Source organism: Sinocyclocheilus rhinocerous, unplaced genomic scaffold, assembly GCF_001515625.1.
Source record: "Sinocyclocheilus rhinocerous isolate Xijiao unplaced genomic scaffold, SAMN03320098_v1.1 scaffold838, whole genome shotgun sequence".
Lineage (NCBI taxonomy): Eukaryota > Metazoa > Chordata > Actinopteri > Cypriniformes > Cyprinidae > Sinocyclocheilus > Sinocyclocheilus rhinocerous.
Window position 1 is genome coordinate 117,736 of NW_015650710.1, and position 21,998 is coordinate 139,733.

Sequence of the window (21,998 nt, forward strand, 5' to 3'; positions counted from 1 at the left end):
TATTTGGTTTGGAGTGGAATAGAGTGTGGGCAGAAACATAAATTGGTGCCTATGCTTACCGTTGCCCTGTTTCCTCTTTTCCTCCTCTTTTTTCGATTCGGGCTACCTGATAGATTTGTCCTCTTCTTTATGTTTAACGTGCGTGTTTATGTGTGTGTGCGCAAACTTTTTCAGTTCATTCCTAAGTTGCGCATGCTCAACTTCCATATGAAATGGATTAAAAACCATTAAATGCATAAAAAAAAGATCATGCATTTTCTAATCTACAGCACCGCGAGGACGCGCAAATTTTCCTATTTGAAAAAGGCGGCCGAGGAGGTAAAAGCATAACCAGTGTACCGAGAGAGGGGTCCCATAGGGGGGATGGAGTAGATCCCTGCTATTCAGGCCGACTTTTTTACGCCCCTTCGGGCCGGGCTTTGGGCCTATTTTCACATCATAGTTCAGACACGGGCCGGGCCTCGGGCCTGTTTTAGACTTCTCCTTATTTTTATATTTTAGACATCCATCAATTAGTGATGAAAAAATTGCCGCGCTGGTGGAAGCAACACGAGACCGTGCTGCCGCGACTATCAAGAGCGGCTCAACGGTGTTTATTGTCCCGCCAGCAGCAGCATGTATGGTGCGTGCCGTCAGCGGAGCTGAAGAGTTCTGCGTTCAAATGCACGCAATAGGCTTAAGCTCGCCGCAAAGCATCGGCAAAAGTAATTACCGTAAGTGTGTCCGGGGGAAAGAGGAAGGAGATATTTGAATTATTTGAGTCGGTGTCGCAAGGATGAAGTTGCCGATCCTGACTCGTCAACTCTTCATTAGACAAGCCTTTATAGAGAAGTGCATCTTTACAGATTATGATTATAATGAAAGAGTTTTTGTTTTTTATTTGTTTTATTTCGTTTAGTAATTTAAAGCTTTCTAGATATATTTATCATGTCTGTGAGGCATGTATTCTCTGAGTTTCGGTTCATTTTTGTGAAGCGATCCTGTTCAAGACGAGATGGTGTACAGCGCATCATGTTTGTTTTCTTTATTTTATAAAAGCACAACGTTTTGTTGATATTGTGAGTGCACACAAATAAACCCTTTACAGTTACGAATGATGTATTACTCTTACCTTTTATGAGCAAAAATTACGTCGTATCCACTGAAAAAAAATGCAAGTGATCGCGCTGGTGCCTCCATGTCCTGCAAAGGTATGTACATTGTGTCAGTGTTTTATTCGCAAGAACAACAAAGTGACAAAACGCGCTGTGTAGAGCAGTTTGTCCGTTTAGGGCTACTGTAGAAACATGGTGGCGACTTTCATGTAAGGGGACCCGCGGTGTATGTAGATATAAATTGCTCAATCTAAGGTAATAAAAACATAACGGTTCATTAAGTAATGTGTTTATACACCTCTGAAAACAGTTATGTATATTATATTGCATTTCTGTCAATAGATCGATGTAAATATTACACATTGCACCTTTAACATTCCTGTTGGTTTAAATGGTCGGCCATCCGGGGCTCCCTTAAAATGCGGGGCCCCAGGCATTTGCCTGCCTTGCCCTGCCCCATTGCTATGCCTCTGGTCATGTCATGCTGTTTTTCAGATGCTTTGTCAAATGAAAAATAGTCCAACACAGTACATTCTGTTGCATAGCATTGTGCAAGAATGTGACTTGACAAAACCGGTCCCATGAGAAAGGGGTTGGGAACCTCTGGGTTAGTTCATAGCACAAACCACCCATGTGAATGCCATCATAATCTCTAACTAACAGTTTAGAACCTACAATCTCTGCAGATCCGCTGAGAAGGCTTTTGGAGAGGGTGTCATGTGTTTGTGTCTTTTCTTCATGACGGATCAGTGGCCTTTCAGTAGAACCGCATCTGTCCCGTAGATGGAAGCAAGTCCTTTGTCGCAGTTCTGAGACTCTGTCATCACAGTCAGCCTTATCATTGTAAATGTCTCCCTGCCATGTAATTAATTTTCCCTCTTTTGTTTTGAAGTTTTCTACTGTGCACTCTTTTGTTATAGACCCCATAAAGGAGTTATTTCTGAATGTTGCCTTGTTTTGAAATAATGAAGATAAATTAGTCTTTTGTTTCCTCTGAAGGAAAAACTTTCTCAGCCCCTCCGAGCACAAATAATTTGTGTTCCCCATCTGAACAAAGACGCATTTTCCTCCTGCTGTTTTCTCTGTTTTGTTTCTTTCTTTCCTTCGTGTTTTCGACGTCTTCACTCTCACTTCCACTCTAATTGTCACTCTAGCCACTTTCCTCTTCTTTACAGTTTAATTTGATCAAATTAGTGGCTTTCTCTACTGCTGCTGCTGCTGTAGACGTCGCGATGGAGATGTTGTTGGAGATGTCTCAGTGGAGATATTTCACTAACGCAGCGCTAATAGCCGAGCTCACAGATGCAAGCCTTGTTTGAACTCCAGCAGAATTTCACTAATTCACAAACACCCCAATATACACACTCCGTACACAAATGAAAGGTTAGCTGACACCATTTCACACTTGTCATTTTTCTTGTTTTACCACTGAGAATTGTACATTTTGTAATTCGCATAAATTGCCGCTTTTGCCAGTTTTCGTGGAATCTAACGAGAAGTCTCAGACACATAATCACTTGAATTACTGTTCTTTTAAAAACATTTCTGTGGCCATTTACAAATAGGTTACAAATAGGTTTACTAGACCCAAATTACTTCTTTAAGTGACTTCTGAAACCTACAGAGTGAATTTTCATTTGACTTGAGTTCATTCCTTTTGCGTACAGATCAAGCATTGACATTTTAAGTCAGTCTATCATCACTCTGTGAACCCCACCTCAGTCAGACGCTCCCTGAGGCCTGCCTTCCTCTCTCTCTCTCTCTCTCTCTTTGATACGCAGGATTAAGGTCCACACAACTTGAGAGCACTCACAGATCCCATCCTGATTTAGCTTTATCTCCACACTGGCCAGTCTGTTTGTGTGTGTGATGCATTGCATCTCATTGTCTGCTCCTCTTCCATCTGAAGCACATTTAAGTAAGGCTATCCACCTTATTTTTAACGTAAGAGCAAGTGTGGCAATTTGTAACTTGAATGTGCGAGGCTTCCGGAGTCATCTGCTTTCAATTATTTTTAGCTGTTCATAATAGCTTGTTATGCTGCTAGATATTGCAAACTGGAATTTCTTATCATATTATTTTAATGTATTGTCGTAATTATGAACACACTGGTTTGAAACGCAAATAGTTTTACTGTTTACTGTGCTTTGTTATTATTCTGGTTATTTACCAATGGCGGCTAATGAATCAGAATTTCTCACATATTCACAGAAAATAGCTTGCAAAATAAGGTGGATATGAACATGTTTGTTTGTGACTGCGCAGAGTAATTGTGAAAAGATGTACTCTTCCCCCACATCAGTTTACCTCGGAAAGAATTGCCTTTTCAGACTTAATTTGTTTTTTCTCATTTCTCATATTATTCCTATGTTTTCTGGAATTTGGTCAATGACATGTTTGTCTGAATCTATTAATTTGTTCAAACAAATACATGTTGATAAAAACGCACTTCATACATGCATGAAATGGTTTTAATACAACTGTATGTGTGTGTGTATATATATATATATATATATATATATATATATATATGGCATGCAATATATACACACATATATTATGTGTGTGTCTGTGTCAAAAATATATTTCAATTTATTCTTCTGTTTATATAAAACCAACATAAATACAGAGGCTACATTTTATAAGCACTTGGCAAGAGCATTTTATGCTAGATTTTAAAAAATATTTTTCCTCGTCTTTAGTTCTCACACTTTTATTTGTCATTGACCCTTTCATCTGCCTTTCTATCCATCGCCTGCCTCTCTGTTCACTCTTGAAGTGTTGACAGACTGTTTTCATGTCATTCAGCACCTAATTTTTTTTTTTTATTCCATCAGACTATCAGACCATTTGAGAAATGGTCACTGTGCGGAAAGTATCATCCAGAGCACTCATCAGTCTGACCCAGATCAACAGCAGATACCAGACATTTTTAATGAGTGATAATTTAGACAGTTATGGCTGAGTATATCATTACTGTGGCCTTGAGAGTTTGTACAGTAGTACTGGTACACAGGCAGTGATTCAAGCCAATGACATTGAGATAACTCAAGGCACATGACTGACATGTCCAGCCATGCTATCAATATCAGCCTTTGAAATGATTAAGTGCTTAACAAACAACGACGGCCCAACACACACTGATTTATCTGTATTTATAAAAGTGGATCAACATCAATCTAATGTGAGGTCATTATTTTTGCTCACTAAATTCAAAACGCATTTCTGTCTAAAGACTGGAGATGTACTGCATAGGCAGACGTCTATGAAGATATGGTTGCTCAGGCCACCCTCTGTGTCCCTCTCTTTGGAATATTAATGATGTTAATCAATTTTTATAATGTCAGCAGGGTGCAGGCTAACACGAGCTGACATTTACATAAGATAATATAAATCTGAAATTAAATGTAAATCTGGTAAAGGCCAGTGCAGTCCCATGTCAATATGGAGTAATTACATAGAGACCCACAAAAGTAGAAAATGATGCACTGTTGGCAAGGTCAAAGGTCAGTCTATTCAGAAATTCCTCGGTTAATAGACATTACACCAGTGTATTGTAGATTTAAGACCAGATAAGCTGGAAGTAACTCAGAAAATCCCTCCGTTATGTCAATGCAAAACAAAATCCAAAATATCCTTGAACTTGAGTGTTGCTAATCTGATAAACCTTTTTTCACTAAACTTGTAAATGCAAAAACTGTTACACACAATTAACTCACATCCTTAACACTAACCTAATGTGCATAAGCAAAATTACTAACATAGTCACTGTTGCACAACGTTCAGTTCACTCTCAGAGGATTTAATGATGTCAAGTACTAAGATACCATTGAAAACAGTAAGAAGTTAACGCTCATTTTTAATTCAGTGTTCAGTAGGGTAGACAGACTCTGGGCTATCAAGATTCTGTGTAATCCTACATGGATATTATATTCACTAGGAAGAACATGAAAGCAATGCAAACTTCATGCATTGTTTACTCTAAAGTCAGACTTTGTGAACTCGCCATTCAAAACCTTAAAATACATGTTGTCATGGATGTCGAATAGCAGGAAACTATGTGTCTCTTTATCGCCATTCATGGGAAATCATTAAGAAATAAGTTAAGGCTATTTGGAAGCATTACTGGTAATGAATTATGCATTTGAAATCAATAATAATTCTGCTCCACTGTTGCTGTCATCGATGAAGGATAAAACAGAAATTTCTTTACTTTATTATTGAAGCCTTTTGCTGCGTGAACACAGAAGTGTGAAAAAGGTCTATTAGTGAGAGGAAGGCGAAGGAGATCATTTGTCTCTGATGACATCTGTGCTACTGTAGTTGACCATGTGCTTCTCTGTGGACGATATTTGATATAAATTAATCTGAGTGGAAAATCCGTCGTCCGGTAATAGAAGTGGCTTGTGAGAACATTACTTCGGAGTCTTGCCAGAAGTTTATTAGGCACATTCTTATAAACTGTTTTTCTCATACAGTGTATGATTGAATATTTTGTGAAATGTATGTATTTATTTTAGGGATGTCAATCGATTAAAATTTTGTAATCTAATTAATCACATCCTTTTTCTGGGATTAATCGCGATTAATCGCACACTTCATGAAATTAAGCATAGACCATTTATCTTGTTTCAAATGTTTATTTTGTCATCATTTGATATATCCAGCAAAGTAAACCTAAAGATTGAAGGGTGATTCTCAAAAATCTGTATTTTCTGCAAGCTTTTTTCAAGATAAATTTAGATGTCTTTCCAAAAAAGGACACTTAGAAACTCCAAAAGGACACCAAAGAACCAAATGATATAAGGAGCCCATATAAGCACATATGAAAGAAAAAAAATCAGAATTTTATAGTATATGTACAGTGCAACAGCAAAGAGCTTATAACTAAACACAGCAACATAACCATGACAAATCAAAACATTCGTGAATGTGTGTGGAAACAACGTGAATGTACGGACATGTGTGTACCTGTGCATAAATACAATGTAGGATCAGTGCGTCAAGAGCACTCATACACGCATTATTATAACGGACTCACGCGTGCTTACTGTACGACTCCTGTACGTAACCGCAATCGTCTTTACCTTGATTGCAGTCTTCATCAAGATTCTGTGTAATCCTACATGGATATTATATTCACTAGGAAGAACATGAAAGCAATGCAAACTTCATGCATTGTTTACTCTAAAGTCAGACTTTGTGAACTCGCCATTCAAAACCTTAAAATACATGTTGTCATGGATGTCGAATAGCAGGAAACTATGTGTCTCTTTATCGCCATTCATGGGAAATCATTAAGAAATAAGTTAAGGCTATTTGGAAGCATTACTGGTAATGAATTATGCATTTGAAATCAATAATAATTCTGCTCCACTGTTGCTGTCATCGATGAAGGATAAAACAGAAATTTCTTTACTTTATTATTGAAGCCTTTTGCTGCGTGAACACAGAAGTGTGAAAAAGGTCTATTAGTGAGAGGAAAGCGAAGGAGATCATTTGTCTCTGATGACATCTGTGCTACTGTAGTTGACCATGTGCTTCTCTGTGGACGATATTTGATATAAGTTAATCTGAGTGGAAAATCCGTCGTCCGGTAATAGAAGTGGCTTGTGAGAACATTACTTCGGAGTCTTGCCAGCAGTTTATTAGGCACATTCTTATAAACTGTTTTTCTCATACAGTGTATGATTTAATATTTTGTGAAATGTATGTATTTATTTTAGGGATGTCAATCGATTAAAATTTTGTAATCTAATTAATCACATCCTTTTTCTGGGATTAATCGCGATTAATCGCACACTTCATGAAATTAAGCATAGACCATTTATCTTGTTTCAAATGTTTATTTTGTCATCATTTGATATATCCAGCAAAGTAAACCTAAAGATTGAATAACTAAACACAGCAACATAACCATGACAAATCAAAACATTCGTGAATGTGTGTGGAAACAACGTGAATGTACGGACATGTGTGTACCTGTGCATAAATACAATGTAGGATCAGTGCGTCAAGAGCACTCATACACGCATTATTATAACGGACTCACGCGTGCTTACTGTACGACTCCTGTACGTAACCGCAATCGTCTTTACCTTGATTGCAGTCTTCATCCATCAAAACTTTACTAGCGAGACTGGTTATCAAGTCGAGAAACCGTAGTTTGCGTCTCTCCTTTATATTAGCGCTGTTTTGGACGGATTGTTTGAATGCATTCGCTTACTGGATCATTGCACTGAAAGCTTTCCCGGAGTTTAGCGACTTAAAATGATCTAATCGCAAGCAGAGAAGCAAAATTGGGTTAAAGGCTTAGAATATAAATTGTGCTTTAGTAATTTTGCGTTAATTGCGTTAAATTATTTGAATGCATTAAGGATTGTTAAATTAATCGCATGCGTTAACGCGTTAACGATGACAGCCCTAATTTATTTATTTATTACAGAATTATGCATTTTCAGTTAACCTGATTCAATACATTTTAACATTTTGATGGATTAATTCGCATCCACATTACTTTAACTTTACATTTAACATTAACTTATTCAGGTAAAATTATACTATCACATTTTAAACAGTTTCTGAATATGCATTTTTTATAGTTGGTGAACATTGAGCTTTATTTGAGGAAACATGCCTTTTCTACTGGGGAAACGTAAAGACATACGTTTATGCTATTTTAAGATGTTCCTATCAGTATTGTCAAACGACTGCCTCAAAATGAGGGCAATATTGTACCATTTAGAGGTCGACTGATTCATCGGTTTTGCCAGTTAATCAGCACCAATAGCCGATTACTGGAACAATCGGTTATCGCCAAAAATCCATACTGATAGTTTTACCGGGATGCGTCCCTTGGTGGGGCAGCTGAAGGTCTGCTGTCATTGTACAGTACCAGAATGGCCTCTAGAGGCGGAATCACTGACAACACATGCTGTTTGTTTTGACGTTTGTTTTCATATCATTATAAAGCCATTAATTTGTTGACTAGATGCTGCATTATTGGAGAATAACCATATTTTTGCAAGGCTGAGAGGCTAACATTAGTAGCACCTAAAGCGGTTAAAACAAGGTGGGAAAAAAACAAAAGTTGCCGTATTTAAAGCTAATGATGTGAGATTTTATATGTTCATGCAGCCGACAGAAATGCATAAACCAATCAGAAACGCATCCTATTTGAGCTTTACTGTAATATAGGAGTGTCAAACATAAGGTCCGCGGGTCGAATACGGCCCATAAAGGTGTCCAATCCGGCCCGCAGGATGATTTGAGCAATACTGTAAAATAATCAATAAAACATTATTTTGAAAATTAAATAAAGTGTAATTTAAAGCGGAACAAATTTATTGGAGAATAACCATATTTTTGCAAGGCTGAGAGGCTAACATTAGTAGCACCTAAAGCGGTTAAAACAAGGTGGGAAAAAAAACAAAAGTTGCGTATTTAAAGCTAATGATGTGAGATTTTATATGTTCATGCAGCCGACAGAAATGCATAAACCAATCAGAAACGCATCCTATTTGAGCTTTACTGTAATATAGGAGTGTCAAACATAAGGTCCGCGGGTCGAATACGGCCCATAAAGGTGTCCAATCCGGCCCGCAGGATGATTTGAGCAATACTGTAAAATAATCAATAAAACATTATTTTGAAAATTAAATAAAGTGTAATTTAAAGCGGAACAAATTACTCATTTATTTGCGTTAATGTTACACCTCGGGACACCTAACACATGCACGTTTTTAGCGGTCCCAGAATCTCAAGCAGCACGATGATAATATGATGATAGCTGTGTTAGCTGATGCTTGTGTGGCAAGTTACTTGTGATTTTAAACATGTCCAAAAGAAGACTTTTGACCTGGAAGGGCGGATAGGCTATTTAAGGAGAAATGGAAAGAAAGGTTCTGTGATCTCAACACCGACATGTATGTTTAATCACAACCCATGGCTGCGGTAAATGTGTGCAATATTAAACGACACTGCGACGCACTGGACAGCTTAGCATGGAAAAAGTAAATGCGCTAGGGGTGTGCGATATTTATCGTGTACTAATATCGTAACTGTTGTTTTAATGATGTGCGAGCTGACATTTTGTAACTTTGCAAAACAAACAAAACCACATCATGGGAATTTTTCAGTGCCTGATGAAGGCTATCAGAATACAGTTATAATAGAATTCAAGATATGGAGGCAAAAATGTCCTGTAAGAGTTTTTGTTTTTCATATTTATGTCATGAGAGTTATCTAACTATAACAAGAGTGTTGCTTTCCCGAATGTCAGCGTGATTGCAAATTAATTGATTTTATACAACAGTTCAACAAAAAAGATGCTAGTATTAAGTGTGTTACATTTTAGTCACAATGTTTATCTCTGTTTTGGCAAGAAAAGGTTTTTAACAAAGCTGGAGTAAACCAATTGTGTCTCTCAGAGCAGCACTGTGTATTTCTACTGAATGAATCTGTGTTTTTGAATAAATAATTTCAGTCAATGATTCAGTGGCCCATTCATGAAGACAATCACTAGCTTCGTTTCTAAATTAATCAGCCGTTTTGAATAACTCTTTTGAATGAATGAGTCAATGGATCACTCATTAAATGGTTAGTTCACCCAAAAATGAAAAGTCTGTCATTAATTACTCACCCTAGTGTTGTTCGAAACCCGTAAGACCTTCGTTCATCTTCGGAACACAATTTAAGATATTTTTGATTAAATTGCAAATTAATTGATTTTATACAACAGTTCAACAAAAAAGATGCTAGTATTAAGTGTGTTACATTTTAGTCACAATGTTTATCTCTGTTTTGGCAAGAAAAGGTTTTTAACAAAGCTGGAGTAAACCAATTGTGTCTCTCAGAGCAGCACTGTGTATTTCTACTGAATGAATCTGTGTTTTTGAATAAATAATTTCAGTCAATGATTCAGTGGCCCATTCATGACGACAATCACTAGCTTCGTTTCTAAATTAATCAGCCGTTTTGAATAACTCTTTTGAATGAATGAGTCAATGGATCACTCATTAAATGGTTAGTTCACCCAAAAATGAAAAGTCTGTCATTAATTACTCACCCTAGTGTTGTTCGAAACCCGTAAGACCTTCGTTCATCTTCGGAACACAATTTAAGATATTTTTTTGGGTGAACTAACCCTTTAAGATGGGGACTTGCCGCCAAAAAAAAAAAAAACATTTTGTGTCAATATTGCACACACCTAAAATAACCTAGCATCATCTTTGAAAAAAGTTTTTCTAGATTTTTTTGTAAATTATATTGTAGTTTGTATGGTTAATATTAATGTAATTGTGAGCAAACTAGGGTTTAACAAAAGGTAATTCAGCCCGCACAAGGGGACATTTTCTCCGATCCAGCCCTCAACCTAAAATGAGTACATACATATTTTATTATGTATGTATCCAGTTTCAATGCTATGCCTTTAGTGTAGTTCACTTGTTTGAAGCAGAACCTCTCTAGGTTTAGACAACACATCAGTACACTAGAACAAAACAAGATCTGGAAATATCTCTATAGACATTTATGTTGGAAGACAAGACAAAGATGCTGATGAAAACTAGAATGTTTTCAATAAATTCATTTGGATTTTATGTTGGTAACTGTCTGTCTGTCTATCTAGCAGTACAGTGTGTACTGTACTCTGAGGGCTGCCCTCTCTTCAAAGTTTTTCCACAGTAGTCTGATATTTCCTTATTTTCCAGTCCACTTTCCATTCTAGCATCAGAAGGGCTGCTCCTGAACCCTGTTACTGGAAGAACCTCCATCTCTTGCAATCTTTTTCATAGATGCATTCATAGGTATATGTGATCAGACGTTAAGTTTGTCTTTGAGGTAAAGGTCATGCCACATTCTTTGAGCCCTCTGAAATTGGAGCCATCTTTCTTTCTTTGCTGCTTCATTGCTTTAGTAAACTTTAGATTGAAAAGTAATCACCCTATGTGAGTGTGTGTTTGTGAGTCTGTCCCCATTGTTAATGTCTTTACGAGCTGACCAGAGATGGAGCAGGGTGTGTACACGATGTGGGGCTTCGTGGAGTTAATTTTGGATTTTGTCTGTGTGTGTGGCAGTTATTGAACTTGGAGCAAGGTTGTCCTGTGAAGGTCCACGTTCATGGTTGTCCCATACTGACCACACTTGCTCCTGACCTTGCTATTGGATGCATTTCTTCAATGCATCCAATATTTAATCCAATTCATTCCAGACTGGACAGAGATTAAACCATCATATCCTCTATAACCTTCACAAGCACAGACACTTTGTCTTTTCCGGCTTGAGCTGAAACCGACCTTGAAGAAAAACGTCTGTGACAATATTTCGTTTTATTGCCTAAACAAATTGAACAGACATGGGGTGGGAGTTTTGAGTGCCTGAGGCTGCTTTTTTAATCAGTGGTTGTTTTAACTCGTTTTGCTTCGGGACCCAGATTACGTTGGGTCAGACATCAAGTGACGATGACCCAACACCGTTCCAAAATTGCTTTTTGTGGGGAAAAAAGCCCCTACAATTAAAAAGTTAAATGTATTGATAATACTGTGAACTATGTTTTGATTTACTATTAATTAGGGTTTTTTTTTCATGGTAACTATTACTAAATACTTATTTGTGAAATTACATAATTATTTTTTCAATTATGTTTTAAAGTGTACAGATCCCTAACAGACGTAATGTTCGTTTGGTTTTTAAATGTCTCTTTATTTCCATAATAGACATTGTGGGGAGCACAAATGATTATTCTAGTTGCAAATATATTTTAGTATTTTGGATCATTTTTTTCTTTTAACTTGTGCAGTTTTGTTGATGGTTTTTGTGGATGAGGGGATGTCACGCAATCTGCTCATGCTGGAATCTGGCAAATTTGGATGCTTTTACCAATACAAAATTTGCCCCAAAATACCATCAACAACAAAAGTTACGGAATGTGTGTTCTCCTCCCAGAGGCTTCTGTCTGGTGTAGATACTAATACTCAGGAATAGAATGTTGTGTAAAATGTTGAAGCTGATTTTGAAAGGTTATGTTTTGATAAACAGATGGTCTCTGAAACATCCGTCAGGCTATTCAAATAACATACAGCTTCAGCACTTTCCTCCATGCCATGCACATATATAAAATGACAGGAGACAGTTCTCATCCAGACAGAGTGCCTTTTAAGCCTGCAGTAGACTTCAAACCTTCTGCGTTTCAGAAATGGGTGATGGGAGTGTACAAATGACTGCGTCCCTCCTCACTGAACCATTTCACATTTCTACCTTCACCTGAAATAAATGTCTGCAGGTTTGGCTTTTCTCATAAATGCCACCACTACACACCCAGCCCCCTTGTGCAATTGCCTGTCCTGAAATATTAGTGAAACTTGAGAAGTGTATGTAACAGAGCTCGCGCATGTTTTATCCTTTTTTTTTTTTTCTTGACAGATTGAAGACGCCCAAACGGGCCGTGTTTGCAGGCAGCATGCAGCTGTTGGCTGGAATTAAGCTGTGCACGGGGAGAGTATTGACAAACCATCCACACTATGAGGACCAGGCACTGAGAGAGAGGACCAGACAGGTAAGAGTCTCAGGATTGATTTGCATGAATCAGAATTCAATCCAAGTTCTACTATATCTAGGAACTCCAGTTCTCCTGGGACAAAAATCGACTCGCCTTTCGGGACGTGTTTTTTGTTTATTTGGTGTCAATACTAAAATGCTGCAAACAACACTAGTCTGGAGAAGTTTTTTTGAAGACACAAGCAGCAATCAAGGGTGTATTGGTTTACAATTGTGCAGCAGTCACAAAGTATACACATTTTATTTAACCCTCTACCGCATGGTGTAGCCATATGGCAACATACTCTGTGTTCATTTTCTTGCCACTGTCTCTTTAAGAGAACATTCTCGTTTTTTTTGTTGGAAAGAGAAGACCTTAGTTTAGCCAATGATGTGCTTTGATTAAGTCACATGACATGCAGTTTTTTTTCTGTGGCGAGATTTCTGACAGACTGCTGTCTCTTGTCGGTAGTTGCTGAAAGCAAACTAAAACGTCAGTAACAAACAAGGACCAGTCCGTGTCACTTCTACAAAAAAAATCTAAAACGTCACTGTTATGATGTTATGATGACATATTCACCTCTCAAAAAAGTTTTTATAAAATTCGTTTTTGGTAAATCATTCAAATGTATGTGTTGCCAAGTGGCAACACTGTGCAATAGTGGAATGACATTATTACAATAGTTTATGGGTGATGTCCATAGTCTTCCTCTCAAGAGATTGCATAATGCTGAATTTTCATGAACTGCAATGTTTTTGGTTTTATGTCAGTGTTTTATGATACATTATATACAGTATTATATTTGTTTTAACTGTATACATTTGCAGTTTAAATAATATTCTTGAAAAATGTAATGAAATTAAAACAAATATAAATCATTGTTCAGCAAAAAAAGAATAGAATAAATAAAAGCACAAGTTGTTGGAAAGTATGTATAAGGTGTCAATTATAAGTAAGTACTGTGTTAAAGCTTATAATAGCACCAATTGAATCAACACAAACAACATTTCTGAGGAAAAATATTAATTATAAGTAAGCTTACACTTATTCTAAGTTAGATCCACTATTGTATGCTGTTGCCGTATGGCAACATATCATAAAGTACCTTAAAATAATATTTTTTTCCAAAATTTTTTTTACAGCACTTCAAGTTAAGCCATTCTTAGAAAAGAAAAAGATTCAAATATTTTTTTCTATAGGTCTATCATAATGCGTGCGGTAGAATATTATTTACATAAAAAATGCACAATAATATTTTGTTTCAGAGCTGAACATATAGTCTACATTATATAAAACGAAAAACTTCTCAGAAGCATATGAAGAAAGAATGCAATCTTCTCTTTTGCAATCATGCCCTATTATGTTAATTGAAATAAATGAAGCAGCAATAAATCAGTCAGAAACTAACACTAACACTGAAAACTCTTTAGATACTGTTAGACGAAATAAATGCATTGGAGTCTAAAAGTGTGTACCTTAAATCTGCTGATAATCTCGATGAGCTTACAAATGGGCCGTATCAAGAAGATCATGAGAAATGGTTCATAAATCCTCTTTAAGGGTTTTCTTAATGGCATATGCGGTGTTATATACTTGGCCTCATCAGCAGAAGTGTGACTTTTAGCATAATTAATTTAATTAGGTTTCTCATTGAGGTGGTTGGGAGTTGACACATCAGTGGGTGTCTTTATGAAGTGAAATAAACTCCACAGCACTGCTCTGATATATGGTACTTATCTATAAAAATATCCTCATTAAAATGTGAAATGTACACTGACTTGTCTGAGCTGTAATTCTGATTGTGTTGGCTGTCTTTCTATTTCTGTCTGAAAAAAAACCCAAAAACGTCATGTTTCCTTTTGGCTTCACTATGGGACATTTGTCTGTAGCAGAGGTTCAGTGCTTGAGTTTGCGAGGCAGAATGTTGAGGTGGTCAAAGTCAGAGGATTTCTGATGATCAGATGACGGTGCGTTCACTCTCTCATTTGTTCATGAGAGTAGAGCAAGAAAATATGGATCTGAACAGTTGGTGGAAGGCCAGACTCCTGCTCTACTGTTCCTCCTTCATTCAGAGAATTGATGAGAATTGATCTAACCAGAAAGACCCAAATTACCCATCAAATCAGTACATTAAAGCAGAGGTTCTCCAAATGGAGACATGCCGAGAGGTTGCAAGGGTGTGTGTGAGGACTTTAAAATGAAGAGGCTTGAAGAAGTCCCCTCTGCATTTGAGTTTTATAATAGCAAAATATAAATTCATGTACCGGTTCAGTTTGATGTTTACGCTGTTTCCCAGTTAGATGCACCTTAACAAATTTACCTTACACTTTAATAAAGAACTATAAAGTAACCAATACTATAATACTTGTTCATGTTTATATTAAAGTCAAGAAAACTTTAATCCATTTTTATGCATTTTTAAACTGCTTCATATTGCTTCAAAAATAACAACTATAGGAGTTCAACAATTTACTGAACTTGTTAGATGCAGTTATTCTGTATTCGTCTTGGATAACAGATGGGATTTTAGATAACTAAAATTACAATAGTGAAAACAACACAATAATGAGTGTAAAGTCTCTCTAAAACATCTTTAAATAAATAGTTTTATATTTCTCCATTGTTTAATTTGATTCAAATTGGCATTCGCAGCGCTTCATGGGATTGTAGTTCTTGTACCTTTGTCTTTTTATCTGATTTTCAGAGACTTTTTACTTCAAATTGAAGTTTGGTAATGTTGTGATTCTCCTCAAAGCTGGTTTGTTTGGTTCATGGCTTATAACTCTTTAATGAAGACATTTTAAAACATCCTAATGGGTAAAATGAATGGGAAAAATACTTATGGAAAAAAACTTAGAAATGCTTAGAAAATTTAGAAATGCTTTTTCTGTGTGTTGTGCATAGGCTCCACAAGCTATTTTTTTAATGGCTTTCAAAAGTCATGGTTGGGAAGTGGTGGGAAAATGTCATACCCGTCCCACATACAAATGGCATCAATGTTCTTTACCAAAAAATATTCAGTTTATTTACAATTTGGTGTTATTCTTTTAATTACATTTTATTTACAGATGTTTTGTAATAAAAATAATTGTATGATTCATAAGATGGCATATTTGGTATATGTTAACTTTGAAAGGCACAGGATTACATTAAATTGGTTTTCATATAGTTTGGGCAGACTTACAATGTAATCACCCACATTTGTTTTTTCTGAATATAAATGCAAATCATTTTGCTCGTGCAACACATACAGAAATACTGGCTTTGCTACACACCGCTAATAACAACAATACCATAATAAGCATACTGTGTGTATTTTTTTTATTTCTTACTGTGGAGTTTTAAATTAAACTGAGTTTTAAATGAAAGAGTTGAGAGTAGCATGCTGCTTTAATTTAACTAAGCTGAATGCTAGTTAATAACTGGCTCTGTCATGATCGTGTTTCATTGCTTTCAATTCACACATGGCGTGATGATAAAGTGATAATATCCGAGTTGGTGAGATGTGTACTTGTAATTAGTCCATTCATTTCCACCAATTATACCGATTTATGATGATTTGTGGACCTATCACAAGCATGAGAGGTGGGCATTAACGCGTGGACAGAAAGACATTGTGATCAGCCAGTCACAGCAAGAGGTGGCAGCTTTCCTGAAACAGTGAGCTCAAGGAGGCAAAGTGCATATTGCTTTGAACATTATTGTAGTTCATATTGCATAATATTTTATATTTGCAATGTTGATTATTTTCTCATCAGACTGAGGTGATGAGGTGCTTATTGCCTCATTTGAGAAAATGCAACATAAATGCACTGCAATGATTTTTTTTATATCCATACAAAATGTTTTATATTTATTTACATTTTGTCAAGGAAAATTGTCCATAAATACCTATACATCATATCAGCAAATATATTATGAATCCATAATTCATTGTCCAATGTTCTTGTGAGGCTTCTTAGGTTGGTGATTCTTGTAACAGTAATGTTGTTTGGTCGTTTGCCATGGATTTCATCAGAGTGTTCTGTTCTCTTCTCTGTATAGTATGCATCTGTGGCTCATGAGAAAATGAGCTTTAGTTGTGATAGTCTGTTGACATCTGCTAATAAAAAGGGCATGAAAACTCTTCCACTGAGTTTACCGCAGCCTTTCTGCCACGTTGAACTGCATCTCCATGTGATATACGGAAATGTCAAACCTTAACATAGCGTCCTCAATTATGCTGCCATATTGCTCCATTAATTGAAATACTGTAAATATATATTTAATGGTATGTGAAACTGTGTACGCACTACTCTAACATTTTTTCAGCTTGCTGTGTTTCTGCTTGATCTATTATAACAACGGCAAAAAAATGACTGTTTAAATGCCTTCTTTTAATGCACAAATGTTTAATAACATGTTTATTAATAAGTGCCTTACAGTGCATCAGTGGTATTTCTGCAGCTTGGCCTTTCCAACAGTGACATAATTAGCATGTGCCAAACCAATGTTCATCCAAATCAGTGTTAATTCTGACAGCAAATTTGGACTTATTTTTAGTCATAGTCTTTAGATTAAAACACCACTTTTCAGTGGCTTGTTTTTGTTGTAATCTAGTTTTAGTCTAGCTAAATATCATAAGATCTAACGGTTTTAGTTATATTAATTAAATAAATGCATTAGTTTAGTTAATGCATTAAGCATTTCTCTAAAATTGCTGTCACTTTAGGACCTAATGCACAGGTCCAATATACTGATACCCATCTGATATTCTCCCAACTGTTTATGTTCATTTAAGACCGCTAAGTTCACTTTCGAGTTGTCACAATTTTTCAAATTTATCCATGTCTACTCTGCTCTTTTCTTTCTCTGAAACATTGAAATTTTTGTTCATTTAATGAGACATTCTGCAAGTGTCTGCTGACTTTTTCCCGCCAAGTAGATTAGTACTTTACAATTCGAAGGTGCGTATCTAACCTCCCTACCATACAGGAGTATTAGGCCCTGTCCACACGGACGTGATTATTTTTAAAACCGCAGCTTTTTCTACGCGGTTAGGCCATTCGTCCACACGCAAACGCAGCACCAGTTCACTGAAACCGAACATTTTGGAAAACGCCTGCCAGGGTGAAGATTTTCAAAAACTCCTGTTTCAGTGTTATCGTGTAGACAGCGAAACCGGAGTTTTTGGCTTGTGACGTCGGAGCCTGCGCTGTTATCTCCGCCTACTGGAGACTTTTTCAGGCTTCTGATTGGCCAACATGGCTTTACGGTTGAGATTATATCGCCACCTGTTGGCTTGGCATGCTCTTGGAGATTTTTTTTAAAACAGAAGGAAAAACTCTGTTTATAAAAAATACCTGTGTACGTGTGGACATGGCCTTAGTTTTGATTGAATCTCCCTCCCTAATTTTTTTTTTCTCGTTTTTAGCCATTGAAGAAAAGGTCAATAGATTTTCATCATAGTTTGTCATTCAAAACTCCAAACTACTTTGATGTCCTGTTATCCTTCATTTAGAGACTTTTTTCCTGGAGCACCTTGCAGTACATTTTTACCACACAAACAATGAATCTGCAGCCTTTGACCTCTAAGCTACAGCACCTAATATGTATCTTTCTCCCATCTTTGCCCTTTTCGTTCCCTGCAGGTATATCAGATCTATGCGCGTCAGTCTGCTGAGGAGGTTCATAAAGTTCTCTGTTCGGTTGGAGTGGACTACATCGTACTGGAGGACAGCATCTGCTACGAGCGCAGACACAGCCGTGGTTGTAGGCTGAGGGACCTGCTCGACCTGGCAAACGGACATGTAGGTCACACACAGCATCTCCAGTTCATGCCCACACACACACACCACACTCGTTCCATTTAAATGAAAGTTTCTCTGCAAGAACCAGAGATTTTTTTTTCCGCAGCTAAAACGAACAACTTTGCCCTTTACTGAATCCTTCACGTGGCTTTAAACAAATATCAGTTGGGTTAGATGCTAAGCTCACTGGTACTGATTATTTTTATATTAGAAATCTCTTCAGCTCTCTGAGGTGTTTTCATTTCTCCCATAAAATTTCTATAACTGTTTTGTGTAAAGTTGATTCTTACATTTTTCATTTTGTCACATCATCTTGTTCTCACTCACCCACAGTTCATTGTTATTAAATACTTTATTTTTATTTTTTTATTTTTTTTTGCTTGGGTAGCTTGATTGTTCTTTTGTAGTTGATTACAGTTGTGCATAATATCTGACAAAAGCAAAATTTCCTACTTCTAAGCTGCAGCACTTTGTGTAATGTCTGTGCACACGTCAGCTTTAAAAAAAGAAGAAGAAAAAAACATCTCCCCCACATCCTGGCAAAAAGCTCCAGCTGAAAATAGCTTGAATATATCTCAAAGTAAATGTTTAAAAAACCTCAGGGCACAATTTCTCTAAGATCTGAAAGATAAAGAAATGGAATGCTCTTTAAAAGAAGGCTTCTGAGACTCTTCTTCATCTGAGAATATGCCCTGTATTTTTCACTGTAGAGAAATATCAGCTTATTGGAAAAGAAGCACCGTTTCAAAACTGATTTGTGTATGTGTATTTATTACAGATCATGGACGGCCCAGGTGAAAACGAGCCGGACCTCATCCCGGCGACTCACCCGCGTTTTTGTGAGGCCATTAAGACCGACATGCCTCCGTATTCAACCCTCTTCACACCAGTGTTCAAAAACAAGACGTTTCACGTGTACAAACTCAAGAAACTCAAGAAGAAAAACAAAGCTGAGAACGGTCCGTAATGCTCATTCCTCAACAGCAGTCGCCCACCTTCACTGGATGGATGAACGCCCCATCTGGAATGTTCAATGAGTGTGTGATAGTAGCAGGTGTGTGTGTGTGTGTGTGTGTGCGGCTATGTGCATGAGAGAGATTGGAGAGATGCCTGATTGAGCCAGGACACTCAATGATTTGGTGTGTGTTTGTGTGTAAATCTGCTCTGAGCCGGTCTGCCGCAACAGGAGCTCAAGTTTAACATGGAGAGATGGGAGGAAAAGCTCTTTTTCTCACAGTCTGTCGCACCTCCTCACTCTCTCTCTCTGATCATCACATCTCTTTCGACTCGTGCCCTTCCACCAAACACACATTTGTGCTCTTTCTCACACAATGTGAACTAAAGTCGCAACAACTGCTTTCACAGCCTCATTCCTGTCACACTTCCAACAAAATCAAATGAGGAAATAGCAATGGGTAACAATGCATTGTAACTGGAATTCACAAGAGCAGTTTGGGCTAATTAGTGACTGTGGCAGTGTTGTCTTTAAATCTGCCAAACTGTGTCAAGTTGGGCTACATCCTGCTGTTTGGCTGTGTAAAAAAAAAAAAATCTGAAGAACCAGCCTTACTCATGGGCATAAAGAAAGTGCCATAAATACTCCTAAGAATAAATGTCGCAAAATTTACTTTGACCTACTTTTGGACTCGACTGTATATGTTCTGTGCATTACTTGTGTAAGTAGGAGGCCATCACTGACACTATAGATGGTTAAAAAGGATTTAGACATTTGGCATTGTAAACAGGGACATTAAATTTAGTATGTTTTAGGTTGAACAGCTGAAGTGTTCTTAAAGGTTAGACATATCCCATCACATTGCCTTAATCCTGAATTGTGAAGTTGTAGTTCGGTGTGTGTGTGTGTGTGTGTGTGTGTGCGGCTATGTGCATGAGAGAGATTGGAGAGATGCCTGATTGAGCCAGCACACTCAATGATTTGGTGTGTGTTTGTGTGTAAATCTGCTCTGAGCCGGTCTGCCGCAACAGGAGCTCAAGTTTAACATGGAGAGATGGGAGGAAAAGCTCTTTTTCTCACAGTCTGTCGCACCTCCTCACTCTCTCTCTCTGATCATCACATCTCTTTCGACTCGTGCCCTTCCACCAAACACACATTTGTGCTCTTTCTCACACAATGTGAACTAAAGTCGCAACAACTGCTTTCACAGCCTCATTCCTGTCACACTTCCAACAAAATCAAATGAGGAAATAGCAATGGGTAACAATGCATTGTAACTGGAATTCACAAGAGCAGTTTGGGCTAATTAGTGACTGTGGCAGTGTTGTCTTTAAATCTGCCAAACTGTGTCAAGTTGGGCTACATCCTGCTGTTTGGCTGTGTAAAAAAAAAAAAATCTGAAGAACCAGCCTTACTCATGGGCATAAAGAAAGTGCCATAAATACTCCTAAGAATAAATGTCGCAAAATTTACTTTGACCTACTTTTGGACTCGACTGTATATGTTCTGTGCATTACTTGTGTAAGTAGGAGGCCATCACTGACACTATAGATGGTTAAAAAGGATTTAGACATTTGGCATTGTAAACAGGGACATTAAATTTAGTATGTTTTAGGTTGAACAGCTGAAGTGTTCTTAAAGGTTAGACATATCCCATCACATTGCCTTAATCCTGAATTGTGAAGTTGTAGTTCGGTTGAAATATTCAGTTTGAGTCTTTTTAAAACGTGGTTAAAAATATTGAACGGTCAACAATGTTATGATACTAATTTTTCCATCTTAAGCTCTAAAGGAAGAGCCTTTAGTGTATGAAAGTGCCTTTCCATTTTTGGATAAGCTCTGCTTCGCTAGCGACTCGTGCATTCAAAAGACCTTCAAATGAGTGGCCTCAAGTGCTACCAAAATTTACCTACCTTCAATCTTTGCTGCTGTTTTTTCTTCCCCAGGATATTGGATGAATATCTTTGTACTGAGGTACAAAACCGTTTTGAATATAAACATGAATATAAAGATAAACATGGTGTTTCTTTTCTGTAAATTAGTTTTGTAGCATGAGGGCTCCTCTGTGACATTCTGTGATTGTATTATAATATGGTGAATTAGTTATCTTACCTGTCAGACGACTTTCATGTAAACCTTTGCTTCACACAACATCTCTGTCACAACACAGTGTTCCTCAGGCGATGATCTTTATGGAGCTGTGTGCTTTGATTTCATATGCTGACATTGTTTAACTGTAAGAGTTATTTGGTACGGCTCATTGCACTAGTTTGTTACTGTGGTATTTCACGCAGATGGATTGTTCCCATTTGTGTCGAAAGTGTTGATTTGTTTTTGGATGTTCAGTGTTCGTTTCCATTTTTGTATTAAAGCAGATTTGAATGGTGGATGCTGCAGATCTGTTACTACAAAAGGACTTCTGTCATTTGAAGTCAAATCACAAAGGCATTTTGACAAATACAGGTCAGAGATTTTAGGCTGCTCTCATTTCATGTTCTGCATTATCCCAAACTAATTACAGCTCCATTTCCACATAAAATAGGCCACTTATTCATCAAGAGACTTAAAACCCCGCTGTTTCATTTGAATGTAGCAGTATTTAACAGTGGTATTCAAGTATAATT

General features: G+C 37.1%; 1 protein-coding gene across 4 annotated transcripts in view; it reads left to right on the forward strand.

The window, feature by feature from the left end:
• The window catches only part of LOC107712491 (probable C-mannosyltransferase DPY19L3), a 44,637-nt gene extending 25,078 nt beyond the window's left edge, over positions 1-19,559 (forward strand). For all 4 annotated transcript variants that reach the window (XM_016517762.1, XM_016517758.1, XM_016517761.1 and 1 more), the window contains 3 exons: positions 12,516-12,648; positions 18,261-18,419; positions 19,198-19,559. In XM_016517762.1, coding sequence (XP_016373248.1) covers positions 12,516-12,648; positions 18,261-18,419; positions 19,198-19,386 — 481 coding nt within the window. In that variant the 3' untranslated portion in view covers positions 19,387-19,559. The remainder of the gene's footprint in view (positions 1-12,515; positions 12,649-18,260; positions 18,420-19,197) is intronic.
• The last annotated feature ends 2,439 nt before the right edge of the window (positions 19,560-21,998 follow it).